This window comes from Rattus rattus, chromosome 1, assembly GCF_011064425.1.
Source record: "Rattus rattus isolate New Zealand chromosome 1, Rrattus_CSIRO_v1, whole genome shotgun sequence".
NCBI lineage: Eukaryota > Metazoa > Chordata > Mammalia > Rodentia > Muridae > Rattus > Rattus rattus.
This window is the reverse complement of record NC_046154.1, coordinates 36,267,796-36,287,831: the sequence shown is the minus strand read 5'-3', so window position 1 is coordinate 36,287,831 and position 20,036 is coordinate 36,267,796. Positions and strand designations below refer to the sequence as shown.

The 20,036-nt window shown below is 52.4% G+C and overlaps 1 protein-coding gene across 1 annotated transcript in view; it reads right to left on the bottom strand.

Moving 5' to 3' along the window:
* Positions 1-20,036, bottom strand: part of Kcnq4 (potassium voltage-gated channel subfamily Q member 4) — a 51,173-nt gene that overhangs the window by 16,325 nt on the left and 14,812 nt on the right. The window contains 7 exon segments of the mRNA XM_032911896.1: positions 636-724; positions 2,529-2,624; positions 2,794-2,904; positions 3,333-3,458; positions 4,128-4,303; positions 4,506-4,632; positions 5,011-5,101. Of these exon segments, the coding sequence (XP_032767787.1) occupies positions 636-724; positions 2,529-2,624; positions 2,794-2,904; positions 3,333-3,458; positions 4,128-4,303; positions 4,506-4,632; positions 5,011-5,101 (816 nt within the window).

Here is a 20,036-nt window from a genome sequence, read left to right as displayed (position 1 = left end):
GCACAAGGGTAACTAATGAGGCAGTGGCTGTGGAGAGAAGCGCTGAGCACAGCAGCCTGGACTAGCACGCACTCTATGCCATCCTGCCCATGGGACTGAGCCAACCAAGCCGGCTCTGCAGTCTTCACTCCTGCCCCAGGGCCTGGCCAGGCACCTGGCTTCACACACCTTGATGATGCTATTAATAACTTCCAGCACGGAGCCACCCCCATTCAGTCTCAGCCCAGCCTAGGGCCAACAGAGCAGACCCACGGCTGGCCTCAGAGGCTGCCACCCACAGCAGTAACAAGGGCCACCCAGTCACACACGGGGGTTCTGGGGCAAGCACACATATTTCCACATAGCACCCGCTCTAACCAGCTGCAGCACACTGGTCGGTACAAGCTAATATGTCCCCGACTCAGGACTGAGGGGACATGAGCTGGTTTGGTTTCCCTGGGTGGCATCATCTTTGGCTGAGCATGTACACTGCCAGCACTCCATGAGTGCAGATCCGCTTCAGGGATACTCTGGGACCAGGGGACCCAGAAGAGTTGGGGAGAGGATGAGCCAAGCTCCCAGTTATGCAGGACCTGAAGAGCCAAATGCTCCACTGGGAGCCAGCCCCTACCCACTCCCACTCCAGCAGCACCTACCTGAAAGACGGGAGAATGCTGTCATAGTAATACCAGGTGGCTGTCAAATAGGCCCGGCTCGTGTCAGTGGAATACAGGCGCCACGCAGCCTGGAGGCACAGGGAGAATAGGGTATCATAGAAGTCCTTAGCCACCCACCAGCCCTCTGCTCCTGAAGGAACCCAGTCCCAGGCCAGCCGAGAGTGACGCCAGGTCCAGAGGCCAAGTCTAATTCCGTAGCTACCAGCAGGGACAGCCAAGAAGCCAAGACCTAGAGAGAAGCGACTTCCTCAAGGTGACCCAGTAAATAGATACCAGAGCCAGGGGCCCACAAGCACTGGGGTCTGTGGTCAGATAGGCATGGGCTTCCAACCCATTTTCCCATTCAGAATAAACTGACCATTGTTTGACCCAACAGAGTGTTGTGCGGTCAAGATGAATAGATATCTGCCCAGGGCTAAGCTTGGTGCCTGGCGCTCATGACCAGGCTCCTGCAAACCCTCCCGTTAGCTCCCTTAGCTGAGTACACAGCCACAGTGTCTGGTTAGTGTCTCCCTTCATAAGTTGCATCATGGGCACCCCTGCATCCTCAGTGCCAAGTACAGTATCTGGCACGAGTAGGTGGTTCTGCAAATGTTTGGGGAGGGAATGTTGACTAAGCGAATGGCTTTACAAACAGCCTCCATGGGACTACTAGGGCCCATGTAAGAGCAACAAAGATTATTGACACGAGCAGAGGGAACTACGGTCAAATGAGAAGCAAAACTGTCCCCCATCCTCCAGAAAAAGAGGAACCTGGGAAGGATCCACCAGGGTACGGAAACAGGCGGGACAAAGCAGAATCAGACCAACCCTGGATGCTCCCCTCCTTTGGGTGCCTCTTGTCCTTAAGGGGTTGCCACGAGTGACCTCACCAGCCTGGCGCCTTCCTAAGACAGAAATATTTTTACTTCCTGCTTGCCTGGGTCCCTGGCATGGGCAGGGGAACAGCTGCCAGAGCGCTCATTAATTATGGGTACCACAATACCAGCTGTCTCTCAGCATGGACAGTGCCAGCTGCCTGCCCCTACAATGCCCCTCGGGAGGCCAGCTCCCAGAGGACAGTGGCCATTGTGCCCCAAGGGATGCTAAGAAGGAAAGGCCGGGCTGGTGGTTGGAGATAGCAGGGATGGAGAAAGGGTTATACCCTGGGAACGAGAGATAAGGAGGAGCCGAGTCAGGCTTGGGTCTGGGGGGTCAGAGCGTGGTGTTCTGGGAAGCAGGCAGAAGTGTGCTGTGTCAGTATTCTTCAACCATTTCTTACAGGGGCTTCTCCTGCATGCCCCTACACTGGAGAGGAGCCAAGGCAACGGTGAGAGACCCACAGATCAGAGTCCACTCAGATCGTCCATCACACTGAAGGAAACAGATCACATGCTCCTGGCTTCCTACACCTGCTCCCACCTCTGGCCACTCCCCCTTTATTTCCTTGACTGGTTCCCTTCTCAGCTGCCCATTAAATGCTGGCAATCTAAAAGTCTAGCCCTGGACCATCTTCTTGCATGACTTGCTGAGGCCACAGTGACAGTATCAAGGTGCTGGGGGTGGAGCAGAATGACAGTTTCAGGATAGCTGAGTTAGGTCTCCACCATGACAAGGGGGCCTTTTGCCCCAGGTTCTCCCCATCCCACATTAGGGCAAGAGCTGGCAACAGGGAGGCTCTGGAGAGTTTGAAACCAGGTATTTGCTGCAGGGGTTGGGGACATGACTGATATTGCAGTCAACACCCCAGCACTGTCTATAATGTGACACGAGCCCCCCCACAAAGTCTCCACCCTCTCTGAACTTTGAAGGAGAGTTGTAGTTCTGAAGTTTGGAACGCGTAGGTCAGCACATAGGGCTGACACAGAGCTGGCTTGCGTAAGCATCGTGTACCTGGATGAGGTTAGCTGCTGGCATCCTCCGCTTCTCAAAGTGTTTCTGCCTATGCTGCTCCTGGACCTTCAGGGCAAAGCCAGAGCCCAGGATGCCCTGTGGGGATAAGGCATAGTGTCAGGTAGTGTAGCAAGGAGGACAAGGGACTACTGGGATATTCCCATACCTGTCCATCTGCGACAGCCCAGGCTGCCCAAGGTAAATTTAGGACTATGCTGGTCAGGTCTTAGTCCCAGTCTCCCTCAACAACCAGCGAAGAACTCACGGCAGGCAGGGCAAAGAAGGAGATGCCCAGTAAGGCGAAGCCGGCAGCCAGAACCCTGCCCAGCCATGTATGTGGCGTCTTGTCGCCATAGCCAATGGTCGTCAGTGTAATCTGGAGAGACAAACAGGTTACCCATAGGAGTGGGTACAGGGACCTGACACAGGGACTTGAAGGTATAGCAAATACAAATGGAAAACTAGAAACAAGAGAAGGACTTCCTCTCCGAACTCCTACGGTAGATTGATTGATATTAAGGACTTCTCAGAGAGACTGGAGGGGTTCAGATGGATTCCGTTATCCAAGACAAGGAAAAGCAGCACCAGTCACAGGGGCTGAGTGTAGGGCTAGATATGAGGGCACAGACAAGTCCCACAGAGTGGGTAGGACAAGCATAGGGACTGGTCACAGGAGCCCCAACCTTAGTGCGAAGAGACAAGGACAGGCCAACCCTGAGTGGGGCATCCAAAGAGGACAGAGCCGGGGAAGGGTCCAGGGATGTTCCTAGGCGGAAGGGCAGCCCTGCACAGACCCTCACGCACCGTCCCCCACCAGAGCGAGTCGGCATAGGAGGAGAAGTCAGAGTTGGCATCCTTCTCAGCCAGGTAAACGAGGAAAGAGGCGAAGATGAGCACCAGGAACCCGATGTACCAGGCGGTGATCAGCTCCTGGGGGAAGGAGGAGGGGCACCTACCTGTCAGGGGATAAGGCTACACACACTTCTCCAGTTGCCTCCTTCTTCAAGGAAGGAACCCCACTGTCTATAATGTGACACGAGGCCCTTCTTTGAAACCCCAAAAGCCAGATCCCCCAGGCCTGTCCTTAACCATGGCGGCTCAGGCCTCCTCCTCCAGGCCCACGGTGCCCTGAACTTCTAGCTCCACTTTTCAGGTTTCAACTCAGGAGCCCCGTCTGATCCCTTCTCAGTCTCCTTAGGACCCATCCAATTCTCCACTCCATTGGCAACAGTCCTCTCCTAACCTAGGGGCTTCCAGACGTGACCTTTAAGCCCTACCTCTCAGGCCTCGTCAGAGCTCCGCCCCTGCTGGCTCCAGCCGCCTCGACCCCTAACGTAGACCCCCCTCCTCCAGTTTCTATTAGGTCTCACCCCTGCTAAGCTCCAGCCCCATACCTCAGACAAGCCACGCCCATGTCACACTCTAACTGTACTTGCCCCACTGTATGCCTCGTCCCCCACTAACTCCCCCAATCAGTGCCTGACAGGGCCAGCCTGGCCTGGCTTCAGTCCCTACATGCCCGCCCCAATTTGACCCCGCCCCAGCTCCGCCTCTCGCTTGTGCCTAGAGTAGTATCCCCTCACCTTTCTCCAGCCTCACCTTACTGTGCGCGTAGACCACCGATCCCAACAGCTTCCAGGTGCCACCGCGGCGGTCCATACGCACCATGCGCAGGATCTGCAGGAAGCGCATACTGCGCAGCGCAGACGTAGCAAAGATGTTGCCCTGTGTGCCTGCGGCGATCACCGCCACCGAGGCCACGAACACGATGAAGTCTGCAGGGCAAGATGTCGAAGTCACCAGCCCACCCCACCCCGTATCAAAACCTGGGGTCTGGGACTCCTGGGGCATTAAGTGGGTGGGGTGCAGCTAGGGAGGGTCCATTAAAATTCTTGAGAAACCAGGGTCGGGGTCAAGGCTGGGATCAAAATGCCTCCTTGAAGTTTGGAGTGGGGCAGAGTAGGGAAGGCTCTATACCGATGACACAGAAGGGTTTCCTGGCGAAGCGGAAGCGGCCCTGCCATCCTCTGTAGCGACAACAGCATCCAGCTGACCAGACACGGATTATATACTCCAAACCAAAGACCACGATCATCACGAATTCCTGTGGGGAACCAGGACCCAGATCAGAGGCCGATCCTGAGTTAGGAATACCAACTCTTAGGTTCCTCTTACACCTGGAAAGCTTTGAGACTGTTCCAGCAGGGAGATTACCCTCTCTTTGTCCTCTAGGAAGAACAGAAGCCCAAGTTTGCCCTCACACACAAGTGTCCAGCTTCACAAGATGCTGGGTTTTTGTTTTCTTCTCCCCGCCCTCAGTCTTCCTCCCATTCTAGACTCAGTGACATGGAGAATGGCTCTCCGTTGGTGGAAGGCCTTCTGTTGGTGAGATTTGTTTCTGTTGGGGGCCTTGGGGGGACAGATTGGACTAAACGCTGTTCTCCCTTGAAGGAGAATCTAAGGGGGAACTCCCAGCACTCACCAAGATAAGGAGACACTCGTTGGCAAGTTCCTGGTGCTCCTGGATGGTGGACAGCACAGACAGCACCAGGCAGCTGAAGACTAGCAAAAATCTGCAATTGGAGCATAACCAGGAAGGTTAGAGGGCAGGGGGAGGGGACGGTGACACCTCCCAGGCCCTCTCCAGAGGACCTTGGTGTGACTCCCAATTTTTCCTGGGCTGGCGAGAGAACATAGAGGCTCTGTGTTACCCCAGGCTCAGCCGCCCACTCGCCTTGGCCCTGGACTCCATTTTAAGGTCCGGGATAAGGTGTTCCAGCAGAGCTCAGAAGCTGTGGCCTCAACTGAAGACTAGGGACGGCCGCTCTGCCTCCATGTTTCTACGGAATCCATGAGTCAGCTACAGAAGAAAGGGGCTGGGGAGGTGGCTCATCGGTAAGAGAACCCACTGCATCTGAATCCCAGATACGCATATAAAAAGGCTGAGCGTGACCACATGTGTCTGTAACCCTAGTACTGGCATCAGAGACAGGCAGACCACAGAAGCTCATGGGCCAGCCAATCCGCTCAGTCCAAACAGTGAGGTTTGGGACAACTGGAGGCCCTGTCTCAGGGCAATAAGGCAGACAGCAATATCACAGGACGTAAATGTCCTCCTCTGGCCACCACGAGTACAGACACTCATACCCATAATCACACACATGCTCGTGTGCGTACACACACATACACACACACCACCACCACCACCACCACCATCACCACCACCACCATTACCGCCCCATAAATAAAAAGAAGGGGGACAGGGTAGGCAGGGAAGTAGCAACATGGGAGTGAAGGAAAAGAAAAGTGGGACCAGGCAGTGAGGAGCTAGAGACTAAGGCTTGAAACCACCCTTTGAGCAGTGGGAAGCTACCAAGTGGCCATTTTGGAAAGAACTAGAACCTAACTCATCCAACACTTTCCTTGTCAGTTCCACATGAAGAAACAATGGCACGCAGCAGGAAATGGGCTTCACTTAAGGCTGCTGTATATTTCCAGGGCTGCCCTGAGGTTGGCGCCAGGAGTCCAAACTCCCCAGCAGAAGGGAAGTGGGGAGAGGTCATAAGCAGGTGCCTTGAGGCACGTATACACATGGGAGAGCCACGGATACGGCAAGGGGAAGGTGGACTCTTTGGAACAAGGTGTGCTAAGCACCCCACTTCCCTAGAAAACGCCAGAGGGGATGAGAAATGCATCACTGTGCACCGACCCACCAGTCTTCCCGTGTGTTCTCAGATCTCCACTGCTGAGACCCATCTGATGCTTGCACACCCCTCAGCCCTAGACAAACATGTTCTCCTGAACCTGGCTCCCTCTTCAAGCTCTCTTTAAGAGCCTGCTTTCTTGTACGTGCCCCAGGGGTTGCTCTTTCTTTTGTTAAATTTTTTGAGGTAGGATCCTACTATGTAGCCCAGGCTGGCCTTGAACTCCAGACTCCAGTCCCCGCCCCACAAGGCAGAGGATTACAAGTCTGCAACACCATGCCCAGCCCAGTCTCTTTCTACTTATCTTTATTTCTGTTCAAGCATGCGTGCGCGTGCTTGTGTGTGTGTGTGTGTGTGTGTGTGTGTGTGTGTGTGTGTGTGTGTGTGTGTGTACACCTAGGAAAATCACTGACTTCTTCTGGCCAGCCTCCTCCTCTGTAAGGGGTGATGGACAGTTGAGAGTAAGACTTGGCTGTGCCCTGGCCCACTTACATCTCCTTGGAGGTCAGGATCTGAGACTGCATCACAGGAAATGCTCCTGGATCAAGGGGGCAAGAAGCAGCTGTCGGGAAAGGGTTCCGGATGAATGAGTGAGCCGGAGGCCTCTGCGGCCAGTTCCAGGCCAGAGCTGAGTCAGCAGAGTGCGAGGCAAGTGCAGAGGGAAATGTGTGCCCCAGTCCTGAGATTCAGTCACTAACCACAGGACCAACAGCAGCCGGGCTACCTGGGATGGGGGCTGCAGCCCACACAGGGTTGGTATTGCCTTTCTCAGCTGCCCAAGACCTCAGGCAGCTGTGGGCACACATAGCTTTCTGATGAGCACTTCTAGAATTCTTTTCCTTCATCTTTTTTTCTTGCCACTTCAACAGTTACACAGGTATCAACTATCCACAAGAGACTCAAGTGAAAAGAGCTGATTAGGAAACCTCAAGGGCCATGTGATCCCGAGGGCGAAGGAGAGATGCCTCTTAGGGATGCACGGATAGTGGCAGGCAAGGAGGGAGGGATTTGGCTTTTCCTTGTTTGTTTGTTTGTTTTTGCTTATCTGTGCTTCCTAATTTTTTTTTAGAATGAGTGTGTATTACTTAGATAATTACAAGCTAATGTGCCTTCATTTATCTGTTCCACAGTGCTGAGGATCAAACCCAGGGCTTTCTAGACAAGGGCTCAGTTATTCAGCTCCTAGGTCTTGTGGTAGTTTGAGATTGGCTCCCATGGGCTTAAATATTTGAATGCTTGGTTCCCAATTGGTAAAGCTGTTTTGGAAGGACTAGGAGGGATGGCCTTGTTGGAGGAGGTGTGTCACTGGAGGTGGCCTTTGAGTTTCAAAAGCTCAGGACACTCCCAATCCTGGTTAGTCTGTTTCTCTCCCTCCCCTTCCCTTCCCTTCCCCCTCCCCCTCCCCTTCTCTCCCTACCCCACGCTCTCTGCCTACTGTCTGTGGATCAGGATTTAGTGCTCAGCTAGCTCTCCATCTCCGTGCCTGCGTACCTGCCTGCCTGCTGCCATGCCCCCTCCATGATAAGAATAGATTAACCTTTGAAACTGCAAGTAAGCCCCCAGTTAAGTGCTTTCTTTTACAAGAGTTGCCTTGGTCTTGGTATCTCTTCACAGGAGTAGACAAGGCTCTAACATTTTAAAAAATTTATTTGTGATCTTATATATGTGGGGTGACAGAGTATGTGCACATGAGTGCAGATGCCTGTGGCAGCCAGAAGGGGTGCTAGGTCCCCCGGAACATGACTTATAGGTGGTTGCCTGATGTGGGCGATGGAAAGTGAATTTGGGGTCTCTACTAGAGTAGTACACGTACAGGTATCTTGCCTGCAAGTTTGTCTGTGCACCATGTGCATACAGTTGCAGAGGGGGCCAGAAGAAGGTGTTGGTTCCTCTGGAACTGAAGTTATAGACAGTCATTAGTCACCATGTGGATGTTGGAATGGAATGTGGATTTTCTTAAAGAGCAAAGCTCTTAACCAATGAGCCATCTCTTCCGGCCCCATCCCCACCCCCCACCCCCATCTCTTTGGAGAAGCGGTCTTTGCTATATTAACAGGGAGAGTCTCAAATGCCTAAGCTAAAGAGATCCTTCCATCTCACGTCTCAAGTGGAGGCATGCAACACTGTCTCCAAGTTGTTTAAATAATTTTTTTTTTTTTTGGTTCTTTTTTTCGGAGCTGGGGACCGAACTCAGGGCCTTGCGCTTCCTAGGCAAGCGTTCTACCACTGAGCTAAATCCCCAACCCCTGTTTAAATAATTTTACATGTGATTATATATATTGTACATGAGTGTGTGTGTGTGTGCCTGAGTGTGAGTGTGTGTGTGTTTATGTGTGTATATGTGTATGTATGTGTGTGTGCGTGAGTGTGTATATGTTTGTGTTTGTGTGTGCTTGTGTGTACATGTGTGTGTGTGTATGAGTGTGAGTGAGTGAATGTATGTGTATGTGTGTTTGTGTGTGTTTTGTGTGTATGTAAGTGAATTGTGTGTGTATGTGTTTGTGTTTGTGTGTATATGTGTGTAAGTCTGTATGTACATGTATGTGTGCATGAGTGTATGCATATGTGTGTGAGTGTGTGTGTGAGTGTGTGCATGTGTGTGTATATGTGTGTGCATGAGTATGTGTGTGTGAGAGAGTGTGAGTGTGTGCCAGGCTTGACGGCAAGTACTTGTTGAACCCATTGAGCCATCCCACTGGTTCCCACTATCACCAGTTATTAATATTTACTAATATTAATATTAAAATAATTAATATTGTGTTATGTATTTATTTGTTTGTTTATATAGGGCTTCTCTACACTGCTTTGGCTCAAACTTGTGATCCTCCTGCCGTTGGACTAGTAAGGATTATAGACCTGAGCTACTGTGTCCAGCGCCACTAACAAATTTTTAAATGCAGTTTTCTGAAAAACACAAACAAGAAAAAAATATCCCCTTCAGTGCTACCCCCAGCCCTCACGATATTCACCTCGGTACCTAGCAGGCGTGAGACTGTGGCGGGCTTTCCAGACGGCCCAGCTCATAGGTCCACCTGCCAGCTCAAAGGTTCTTCCTGGATCTCTGCAGGCCCTTGGAACCAAACATGTCCTCAGCTAGAATCCCAAGGTGCCGTAAGATCTCCTTCTCTCCAGGAAAGCTCGGTGAAGGTACCTGGGTACTAAGGCCGACCATCTGAGCCAGCTGTGTGTGATTTTGTCGTCTCGTACGTCCTACCTCCAGCTCCACAGCAAGGTCGGTTGGCGTTTGTGTATCAGCGTGTATCAGACCAGCTCCCTCGTCCTGACCAAACCCCACCATCCGGCCCCCTGGGAGCTCCACCCATCACCTGCCTGCCCACCCCTGCGTCTAATCCTCTCTGCTCTCCCTCTCCGTGCACCTCCACCATCCCTGAGCCTGCCAGGTGCTCGTCTAAGTTTTTCCACCCACAGGCTGTGCCGGTTTGCTTGGTTGCTTGTTCCCTTACTCACTGAGGTGCCTGCTCACACACTACTTTCTTCCCGAGGCCTTTCCCAAGCATCCTCTCCAAAACAGTGGCCTCAGACACCTTCCTTCTTCCCTTCTCCCGACTGACTTCACAGCACCGAGAAAACAGCATCGGAACACCCCGTCTCTAAACCAAAGGGCCCATTTTGAACCAACTGACAAATCCCCTAGCACTCAGCCCACCCATCCAGACTGAACAGACTTCCCAGCATCTTCCCTAAGTTGCCCCTAACCTTGACCAGCTTCACTGGGCAAACACTACTTACAGATCCCTTGAATTGGCCGGGAGTGGCAATGTAAAACTGTAGTCCCAGCACTTTTGAAGGCGGAAGGACCACCACAAGTTAGAGGCCAGCCTGATGTACCTAGTAAGTTCCATGCCAGCCTGGGCTACATAGCAAGACTCCGTCTAAAGCAGCAACGGAAACCTGAATTTCACCTTCTCCTCCTTCAGTCACTGGCATGGAAGGGAATCTCCTTATCCTAGGCCTTCAAGTCATTTGAAAGGATCAGTTAGCTCTGATGATGAACAGCACACTGGTCCTGGCACCTGAAGAATCATTCCTACCTTCAAGATGAAGACCCAGGACTGACACACATGCTTAAGATCCCACTCAGAGGCACAGTTGGGTCTAGAACCTTTACAGCCTCTGGCCTTGAGGCTGCCATGGCTGTAGCCACCACAGAGATGCTCTCAGAGAAAACACAAGCTCAGATGATTACAGCTGAGGAGACAGAGAAAGCTTGGGTGTGTCATCATATGACAAACAGGATTGCTCGATGATTGTCTCCAACCCTCTAGGGCCTCAGTTTCTCCAGCTAGGTGGTATGCTGGTGCTGGCTGGCCTGGGACTTTTGCAATCTCCCTAGCAGAACACCAGACTAGAGGTTCCTTCTACTAAATCCGTATGCATCCCATTTTGGGCAAGTGGGCCTATGTACTACCTTGGCCAACCAGGAGTTAGAGGTGTGGCAGGTGGGGACAGTGTGCAGGCTATCCAGGAGGTCTAGAATAGTCTTTTCTGTCCCCTATACCTACCCCTATTCTGCAGCTATCCCCCTACTTTTTCAGGAAGATGAGGGAGGAGAAGGTAGATAGGTGCTTAGATCCATGCCCATCAAACTACAGAGGACATCAGAACCCCTGGACGACTTGTCAATGGTGGCACTTGCCTGTAATCCCAGCACTCACATGGTGGAAGCAAAACTCAGAAACTCAAGGTCATCCCCGAGTACACTGAGACCTTGTCTTTTTTTAAAAGTGCTGATTTCTGGGTACTTCCTTGACAATGTCTGATTCAGTAAGTTCAAGGTGGAAATGGGGCTCAGTTACTAACCAACGCAGGGTTTTGTCTGTTTTTGCTTTTTCCACTGTATATCCAAGCTAACCTGGAACCGAAGATTCCCTCCCGAAGCCTCATAAGCGCTAGGATCACAGGCATGCGCTCCAAATCATCACCTTTAAAACAATGGCAATTCTTACCGTCTCCCCATCTGTACCTCCTCAGATCACTACCAGAAAGGGCCAGGAATGGGGGTTGTCGGGGAAGCAGGTGTTGTCAACATCAGCTTCACCACTAGTCTGATGTACAATCCCAAATTATAACTGTAACTGCTCCAGGTGGTCCAGGGCTTCCCGTCAGTATGACACAATACCAAACCCTCCAAACACATAATCTCCTTAAAATCCCCCAATCCCTACCATAATTTCCCAGGCACACAAGTGAGGTTACAGGCTACGCCAGTCTGGGAGTCCAGAAGTATACACATTAATAGGAGTCACGCTATGGAATAGGACGTACTTTTCGACAAAACTGTCATTTAAAAACAAGGGGGAGGGCGTTAGCTTTTCTAAAGTCATAATCAAAACCTGAGCCCAAGACCACCTGGACCTCAAGGTCAAAGACTTCCTCTGGGCTTCAAGTTCCCTCCCTGCCCACAACACGAAGGTAAGGGACCCTGAATGGTCACATCACTGACGGGTCACATCAGCTTGGCGATTCTTCAGTAATGGGATGGGAAGGGAGAAGATCAGCTCAGTTCCAGGTACCCTAGAAACACACCCAGAAGGGATGTGTTTCAGAGGATGGCAGGGAATCTCACAGGGAGAAAAGAGGTCGCTTCAAACTTCTCCGAGCCACACTCACTTCAGAAACACTAACCTCACATACGGTCAGTTGAATTTAGTAAATAATCCAGATCCCAAGGCTCGGCAAGTGTAACAGTGGGGACACAGCTGGTGACTGTCCTAAAGAGGTTAAGGCTGCTACAAGACATCAGCTCAGCTAAAGTGGAGAGGTGACCAGACAGGCAGGGGTGACGCAGACAGAAGAAGGAGGGCATGCGAAGATGTGGTTGTCTGTGGGAAGCCAGCCCAGAAGGTTCCTGAGCCAGTGGGGAGCACAGAGAGGGTCAGATCCACGTTAGCACCCTCTGATAGTTGAACGTGATCTTAGAGGCAATGGGAGCCAATGGGGAGTTCAGAGAAAGGAAATGTCAATGTCTCACTTGTGTTTCAGGACCAGCACCTGAGCTAGACCGTGGCCTAGGACTGGCGTGCAGGTCAGGCACTGACTAGGAGCTCCAGGAAACTCATCTGGGAGATGATGGAGACCTGGCCCAGCAGCAACAGAGAACAGAGAAGAGTGAACTGACGGTATCGTATCATAGCAAGCAGAACTTAGGGGCAATGAGGACAAATGAATGCCCTCTCTGTTGTGGGCAAGGACACTGGGCTGGTGAAAGTGCTCAGTAACACATGGGAACTGCAGTGAAGCCAGAGGAGGACCCAGCATCACGACAGTGTGAAGGGAGAAGCCCTCTGCCCAGACCAAAAAAAGAGTACATCCAGGGGGACGGGAAGCAAACAGAAGAGGAACCACAGAAGTCAAGAGAAGCAAGTGTGGAGGACAGCAAGGGGGGAGGAGGGGACGGCAGTATCCAACCCCTGATGATGTCTATGGGATTTGGTGGCATGTTGGTCCCTTGGTCTGAGGAGCCTCACAGGCAGAGAAGGACCTGAGCCAGCCCAGGTGGAGAGACAGCACAGGGTGGGAGTGGAGAGGGACACTGGAACCTTTCTCACCAGAGAGAGCAGGGGTGGGAGGAGTCAGGAGATCAGAGAGCTGAAGCCTGGACTGTGGATTAAGTTAAGGATGATTCCCAGGCTGACAGGGTGAAGGGGAGAGAGGTAGAAGGGAGTTCAGTCAGACCAGGCAGGGTCAGGAGAGGGAGCTGAGCATGGGCACCCGGGAACTCAGAGGAGGTGGGGTTTTGTCAGAGCTGAAGAGGCAGTTTGGTTTCTCTGTTTTGTTGTTGTTGTTGTTGTTGTTGTTGTTGTTGTTCTTTTCTTTTCTTTTCTGGTTTGATTATCCAGTGAGGAAGCGGCCTATGTGGGTGGAATGAAGGGATGCTTCCCTCACCAAGTCAAACCCAGGCCCTTTGTCTTCTTTGCTCCAGGACCTCCTTCCACCCTCCATGCTTCCAGGGTCCTGCCCCTAGCCTGAGCCTTGCCAGTCAGTCCCTGAGGTCCCTGATATTTGCCTCTGGCCTGGGGAATATGTGACTCCTTCGCTCTCCAGATTAGGACCCCCAAAGCAGGGCTGCTCTGTTTCCCTCAGCTGGGAGACCCCGCTGCCAGTATGCCAGGACTCAGCCAAGACTCCTGAAGGGCAGAGGTCATGGCGCTCATTTCCTGCCTACTGAAAAGTATTTCTTGAGCCCCGAACAGAGCTGATGCTGAAGAAAGGACTTCAATTAGACTTGACAGGCACATCCTGACAAGGAGATGGGGGTGGGGGTGCAGAAAAGCCTAGAGGGTCCCACAGTCCTCTAAGGAGAGAGGACACTTACTTCCTCTTGTGGGTTGGGGCTCTGATGGGGGGCGGCATTAAACGTGCCTCAGAGCGAGGCTCTTTCCAAGAATCCTCAAGGGCTGGGAGGAGAGTTTCCCCTGATCCAGCGATTCTAAATATGGCAGAGGGAGTAAGAACACGTGATCCAGGGCCCCATACAAGGCTGCTTCTGGCAAAGCTGCATCTCTGGGCCAGAGGTCCAGAGTGGGACTCAGGGATGGGACGAGGTCTTAAAGGAGCCTTAGTTTCCCTGCCTGTAACACGTAGGAGAGACAATCCAAAAGGCGCCGTCAGCTTTATGACTGTCCAGCAGGGCAGTGGGAGGGAGAGGCTTAGCTCAGTTCTACTTTCTCCAAGGATGTCCCTGGAGGGACAGCAGCTGCCAGCACATAGTGCAAACTATGAAAAAAAAGTCTCCTATTGGAGGACCAATTAGAAAATGCATTCCCTTTAGCTGAACAAGTTGCAAAAACTTGACCCCTTGAGCTGGTTCCATTAGAAACTGGAATTGCTTGCTGTGGGCTGACCCACCTCTGAGTCACTGGAGCCCTCTCAGCCCAGCAGGGCACCTGATAGAAGGTCCAGGGATGATTCCATGCCCCTTCCTGACTGGAGTGTGAACCAAGAAGGGTCCAACAGCTGGGCATGTTGGCACATGACTTAATCCAGGATTTAAGAGGTCAAGGCAGGAGGATCTGGAACCCAAGGCCAGCCACATAACCAAGTCCAAAGCCATTGAAGCAAGCACATGAGACCCTGTCTCTAAAAACCAAAACCATTGTGTTCTCTCTCTCTCTCTCTCTCTCTCTCTCTCTCTCTCTCTCTCTCTCTCTCTCTCTCTGTGTGTGTGTGTGTGTGTGTGTGTGTGTGTGTGTGTGTTACAACAGACGTTGGGCAGAGCCAACAGGATTCTTTTTTTAGAGTGTTTGTGGGAAGGTGTGCACATGAGTGTATGTGCCTACTCAGGTTCATATGTGCATAGGTCAAAGGACATTTCCAATGTCCTACCTGTCACTCTCCACTTTAATCCCTTGAAACAGGGTCTCTCACCGACCCTACCTAGCACTCACCATCTTTCAGCTAGGCGGGCTGCTAGCAGGCCCTTAGAGTCCCTCCCATCTCTGCGCCCATCCCCCAGCACTGGGGTCACAGGCACATGCGGCCTTGCCCACTTTTCTCCATGGGTGTTGAGCATCCAAACTCAGGCCCTTGTGTATGTGCAGCAAGCACTCCTACTGACAGAACTGTCTCACCAGCCCCCAGTCAGCTTCTCTCTCCACAGGAACCATGAGCCATGAGGTAAGGGGCGATGTACAGAGAGCAGTGTTGTTGGCCCTGAAGTTTTCCCACCCTTTCTCTAGTCCACGAACCCCAGATGTACTCCTCGCTGTGAAGACTCCATAACATCCCCTTTTCTTACTGTTCTCCACCTCCTACGCCAATCTTTCCTGAGCCAGATCCTCTAAAACATGCGACATGGACATCGGTGTCTTCTGGACAAGGGACTTGAGTGCTATGGTTTACATGTGGCCATCCCCAAGCTTCGTGGTGGGAAGCTTGATCCCCAGTATGGCAATAATATGAGGTGGATCCTGATAAGAGGTTGTTAGATCGTTGAGGGCATGACCTCAGAGGCGTTAGCATAGTTCTTGAACTGTCTTTGGCCACATCCTATCGTGTGACCACACACACACACACACACACACACACACACACACACACACAAGATTGTGATATTATTATCCATGAGGCCTTCACTAGACCTGAGCTAATGCTACTGCCACTCCCTTAAACTTCCAGAATTATGAGCTAAATATACAGCTCTTTCTTTCTATGAAGCACCTAGCCTCCGGTATATCGTTATAGTAACAGAGAATGGGTTAATAATTAAATGAGTAGTCTCTTTTTCTCCCAGCTTGTCCAGCTTCCAAACCTCCACTTGTTCTCTCTGCTTCTATCAGTCAGACTGCCTTCTGCAGCCCTCAAGGGAGTTGCGTGGTACGTCAACGCAAACCGGTGATGACCAAGCAGGAGAAGGCTGTCTGTCTGTGGGGCTAGCAGGGCAACGCCGACTTCTTAGCTAGCTGCTAAGGCCTAGTGAAGGGGAACTAAGAGCTGGGATACAAGCTGCCCAGACTTGAGAAACATAAGGAAGATGGCCAGTAGAAACTCTCCCTTGGCCCCACTAAACAGTCCGATGTGTATTCAGCTGGCTCAGTTTCACGAGCTGGGTCTCACACAAGATTTTACTTGCACCCAAATCTCTGCTGTTTTGCTTTTGTTTCTTCAATGTGAAATCCACCAACACGACTCAGGTTCAAGTGTGGTGTGCAAGGAAGGTCCTGGCACAGGCCACTCTGTTAGCACTCTCCCCTGCACCACCACAGTACCCAGGGCTTTGCTTGTTCTCCACATCATTTTTGTTCTGCCTCTCCATCTTTGCATGTGTGTGCACCCCTAATCTGGCTGGTTAGGTGGGACGCACCTCATACTCCCTTGACCCTCCACCCCATCTCTTTGCTAACTTCCATAGTGGAATGAAAACCTTTGTTGTAATAACTGCCACCACAGCTCCAAAGGTCTGTCCTTTTTACCGTGCATGTCCTGCGCCTGACTCAAACAGATACTGGGTAAGTTTCCTGAGGAAAGGTATACCCCTCCTCCCTAGCACATTGGTGCTCCTGACTCCATACCTCAACCCTCCCTGAAGCAGGAGAGATTGTGGGGAAATGACATAGCCCAGAACCACAAAGTATTTATTCATTCACCATTCATTCATTCAGTAACCATTTCCTATCCATTCATTGACCATTTACTAAAGACTCTTCACCAGCCAAGCCCAAAGTCATACAATATCCCTGCCTTCAGAGAGCTTACATTCTTGGTAGAAGGAGATAATAAACGAGGCATCAAGTGATGATGGAGAAAAACTAAAGGACAAAAAGGACACAGAGACCCGGTGTGTGGGAGTGGGGAGACTACAGTGGTCAGGAAGGTGGCACCTGGCCACAGGGGAGGAGGTAGAGCACCATGCAAGCATCTGAGCAGGGGGAAAAGCCGTGCAGCAAGCCTGAGGCAGAGGATGCTGGCGTGTTCCAGACCATCAGGGAAGAAGTGGGATAAACCAGGGAGGGAAGGAGGCGGAAGTGGATGTGAGGTAGCTGAGGATGTGGCCCTTCACTCCCAGGAGAGACACAGGATGTGAGCAGGAGCAGCATGGGAATCGGGGATGCACTGGGAGAAGAGTTAGCCCCTCCTCGAGGTAGGAAGATAAAGGCACAATCCCAGCAGGAGACTCCCGTGACTTGCTCCAGAAGTAGAGATGGCGAGATCAGATCCGGGTTGATTTTTGGCACTAACGATCTCTTAAACATCTACCAATCTTCTCTTTTCTAGATGGGGAAACTGAGTCCCAGAAGGAGGCCTGCCTCCCTGAGCTCATACATTAGATCACACTGGGTACTGGGCCTGGCCCTGAATCTCTCAGTCACGAGGGTAATGTTCTTTTGTTTGCCTGCAGAAGTAAGATTCAGCACCTGCTCGCCCACCACACGCCCCCTTTTTTAAAAGCCAAGGGACCAGGATGGAACCTGCTTTGTCCCTTATTGCATGTGACCCAGTGGCCCTGTGTTCGAGGATTCCCCATTTCCCCAGCTACTTAAGCCTGATAGGGGTCAGGGTCACCTCTAAGGAGCCTTCTGTTCTCTGAATCAGCAGGCTTGTGTTGAGGGGGAGGGACAGGATTTTAGTCCCAGCCACTTGGTTCTCAGTACTTCCAGAGCCTGAGAGGGAACTGGCAAGAGCTGACAGGGTGGAACAGGAGCTTTGGGGAGGGCAGGGCCCCCTGGGGAGCTCAGGTGCCAACACTGATCCCAGCCTGGGAATTCTGCCGACTCAGCCGCTAAGGACCCCACCCAGAGTGAGGTCTGTGGGTCTGAACAAGCAAAGCAGTATGCAAACTCACAGGCCAACACCTGGGGCAGCTGAGTGCCCCCCTAGGAACCCCAAACCCAGATCCAACCCTGACCGAAGCTACTCAACCCTGCAAACTGGACTAGACTTGTGAGCTCAGGCCGGAGCTGTTCCATAGCCCCACTTAAGGTGGGAGCTAGGAGGTTATCTGCAGTCTCTCTCTCCGCTTCTTCCGCTTATTAAAGGAGGGCTGCCCAGCCAATAATTCCAGCAGACCAGAGAGTCCTCTAAAAGGCAAAATCCTGCCTGTTGGCTCTAAGAAGTGTAAGGACTTGGGGTACCTAGGGGGCATGACACAGGGGCATAAGCAGCACTAGGAGCCTAGATGGGCAGCTTCTCTACCCTTTCTTGGCCAAGTGTCAGTATATTCCTCTGCAGAGGCCAGGACCAGAAGAGCCTTATTTTTGGCTGGTCCAGCTGGCTACTCTGGCTTCCGGGACAGGAAGTGAGGCTCTGGACAGCTTCTAAAGCTGCCCGTTGCTTGTTCTCTAGGAAGTCAGTGGGTGCCCAGGAGTCATCCTGAAGAGGGTCTTTTACTTGATTTACTCGCAGAATCATCTGCCTCTAGAACTCTCCCATTTCTGAATAAAGGCATCAAAGAGGAGTCAGAGTAGAACTGCATTAGCTGTGCAGATCAGAGGAGAAGGGGACAACACGCATCTCTGGTTCTGCTGCCCTGTCTTCTGTTGATAGACCCTGCTCTTATCACGGCCAGAACAAGCTTGAATTCAGCTCGGCCTTAGCTGGTGGGCCTAAGGCGCAGGATCTGTCCCACTCTAGGACTCAGTTTCTCCCTCTCTCTAACAGGATCAATAATCCCAGATGCTGCAGCCTGGAGGAAGGGGTCTTCTGGCATGAAGCCTTAGCAAGGCTTAGGTTCACCTGGGGACACAAGAGGCTGACAGCAGGCGGGCTCCTCCGGAGAGGAAAATGTTCTTGGGGAAAGCTCCTAGGGACCCCTCCCTGGCGCAGCCTTTGGCTCAAGCCGGTTTTCCACCACAAGGAATTCTACCATTTCTAAGGTGCGAGCCACCAGACCCCATATCCCGGCCTGGGCGGGGGCATAGTGGAAGGGGCGTGGTTTGTGGGCGGGGTAGTATGGGGTGGGGCTTTGCCATTGCAAGCTCGAGGAGCGGCGGCTCCGGTTACCTCCCCGCGGCCTCCCCGCCCGGCCGGCTTATTTTTCGTTTCCAAATTAACAATTGAAAACGCTGCGGCCTGAAAGGCGAGCAGCGGGCCAAGCGGAAAGTGTGAAGGTGCTGCGGCGTCACCGAGGCCGGGGGTGGAGAGAGTGCATTCGACACCCCGACGGGCCACGATTGCCCACCCACGAAGGCGGACGGCGCGAGGGAGGGGGAGAGGAACGACGGAATCTTGGCCTGATGTAGCCTTCCCAGTGCTGCTCTGGCTAGGGTCGCCGGACCCAGTGCTCAGGCTCGGGATGATGCCAGCCTCTGAGAGGACGAAAGGGGGAAAGGGGAGAGCGCGCTAGGGCTAGGTTTCCACTCACAGGCTGAGTGCCCAGGCCGGACAGCAGGTGCCAGGCAGCACCTCATAGCACCGTCCTTAAAGGCTCCTAGTGTCAAGGAGTTTCACGTGTGACCTCAAGCAAGTCACTTCAGCTTGCCAAGACTCGATTTCCTCATCTGGAAAATGGAGAGAAAATAAGCACCTTCCAAATAGATAAAGGAGGCTGGCTCATAGAGAAAACCTTTTATCGTCGCAGCTATTACCTGTGTTGTCAGTGATGTGGTAGTATTGACTCCTAGGTACCCCTCTTCCTCCCACCACAGCCAAAGTTGCTTATCACACTCCTTGGGGCCTTCAGGAAGATCCCGGTAAGGGGCTCAAAGACTAGGTGCGTGAGAAGACCTGGGCTCCTCCTTCAAAGGGGGAGGTGCCAGGCTTGCATCATGAATATCCTTGTTGCCCAGTGTATGAGGTGTAATAGATAAACTCCCCGTTCCCTGTCACCTAGGCACAGGGGATGAACACTAGAGACAGGTGTTAGCCCTCCTGCCCCTGTAGCTCATACAGTGCATTCTGTATTCTGTAGGCCAGTCAACCTGGGAAAGCCTCTAGTGGCACCTTTGTAAAGGGAGCAGGGAGAACCCTCCCATCCAGAAACCCAGGGCAAGTGACATGGCAGGAGGTGGGAGACAGAGAAGAGAGACAACATTCTCAGGAGGCAGAATAAAGATAATCTGTCTCCTGTTCCCCCACTAACCACTCCTGGTCAGCCTAGGACTCAGCCTGGTTCTTCTAGTTGGGTCTTCACAACTTCCTAGGAGTCAGGCCTGGCCCCACACCCGGTCTACCTGGAACCCAGTGCGAGGGCCCCGTCCCACGTCAGTAACACAGCCTCGATCCACTTCCCACACTGATTTCTATGCTCTCCCCCATGCTTGGCACCCTCCTCCAGCCCCAGGCATCCCTGTTCAACTTTGGGAAGAAGTACCCCGCCAGTCCCTTAGGATTCCAAAGTCCTAGCTGG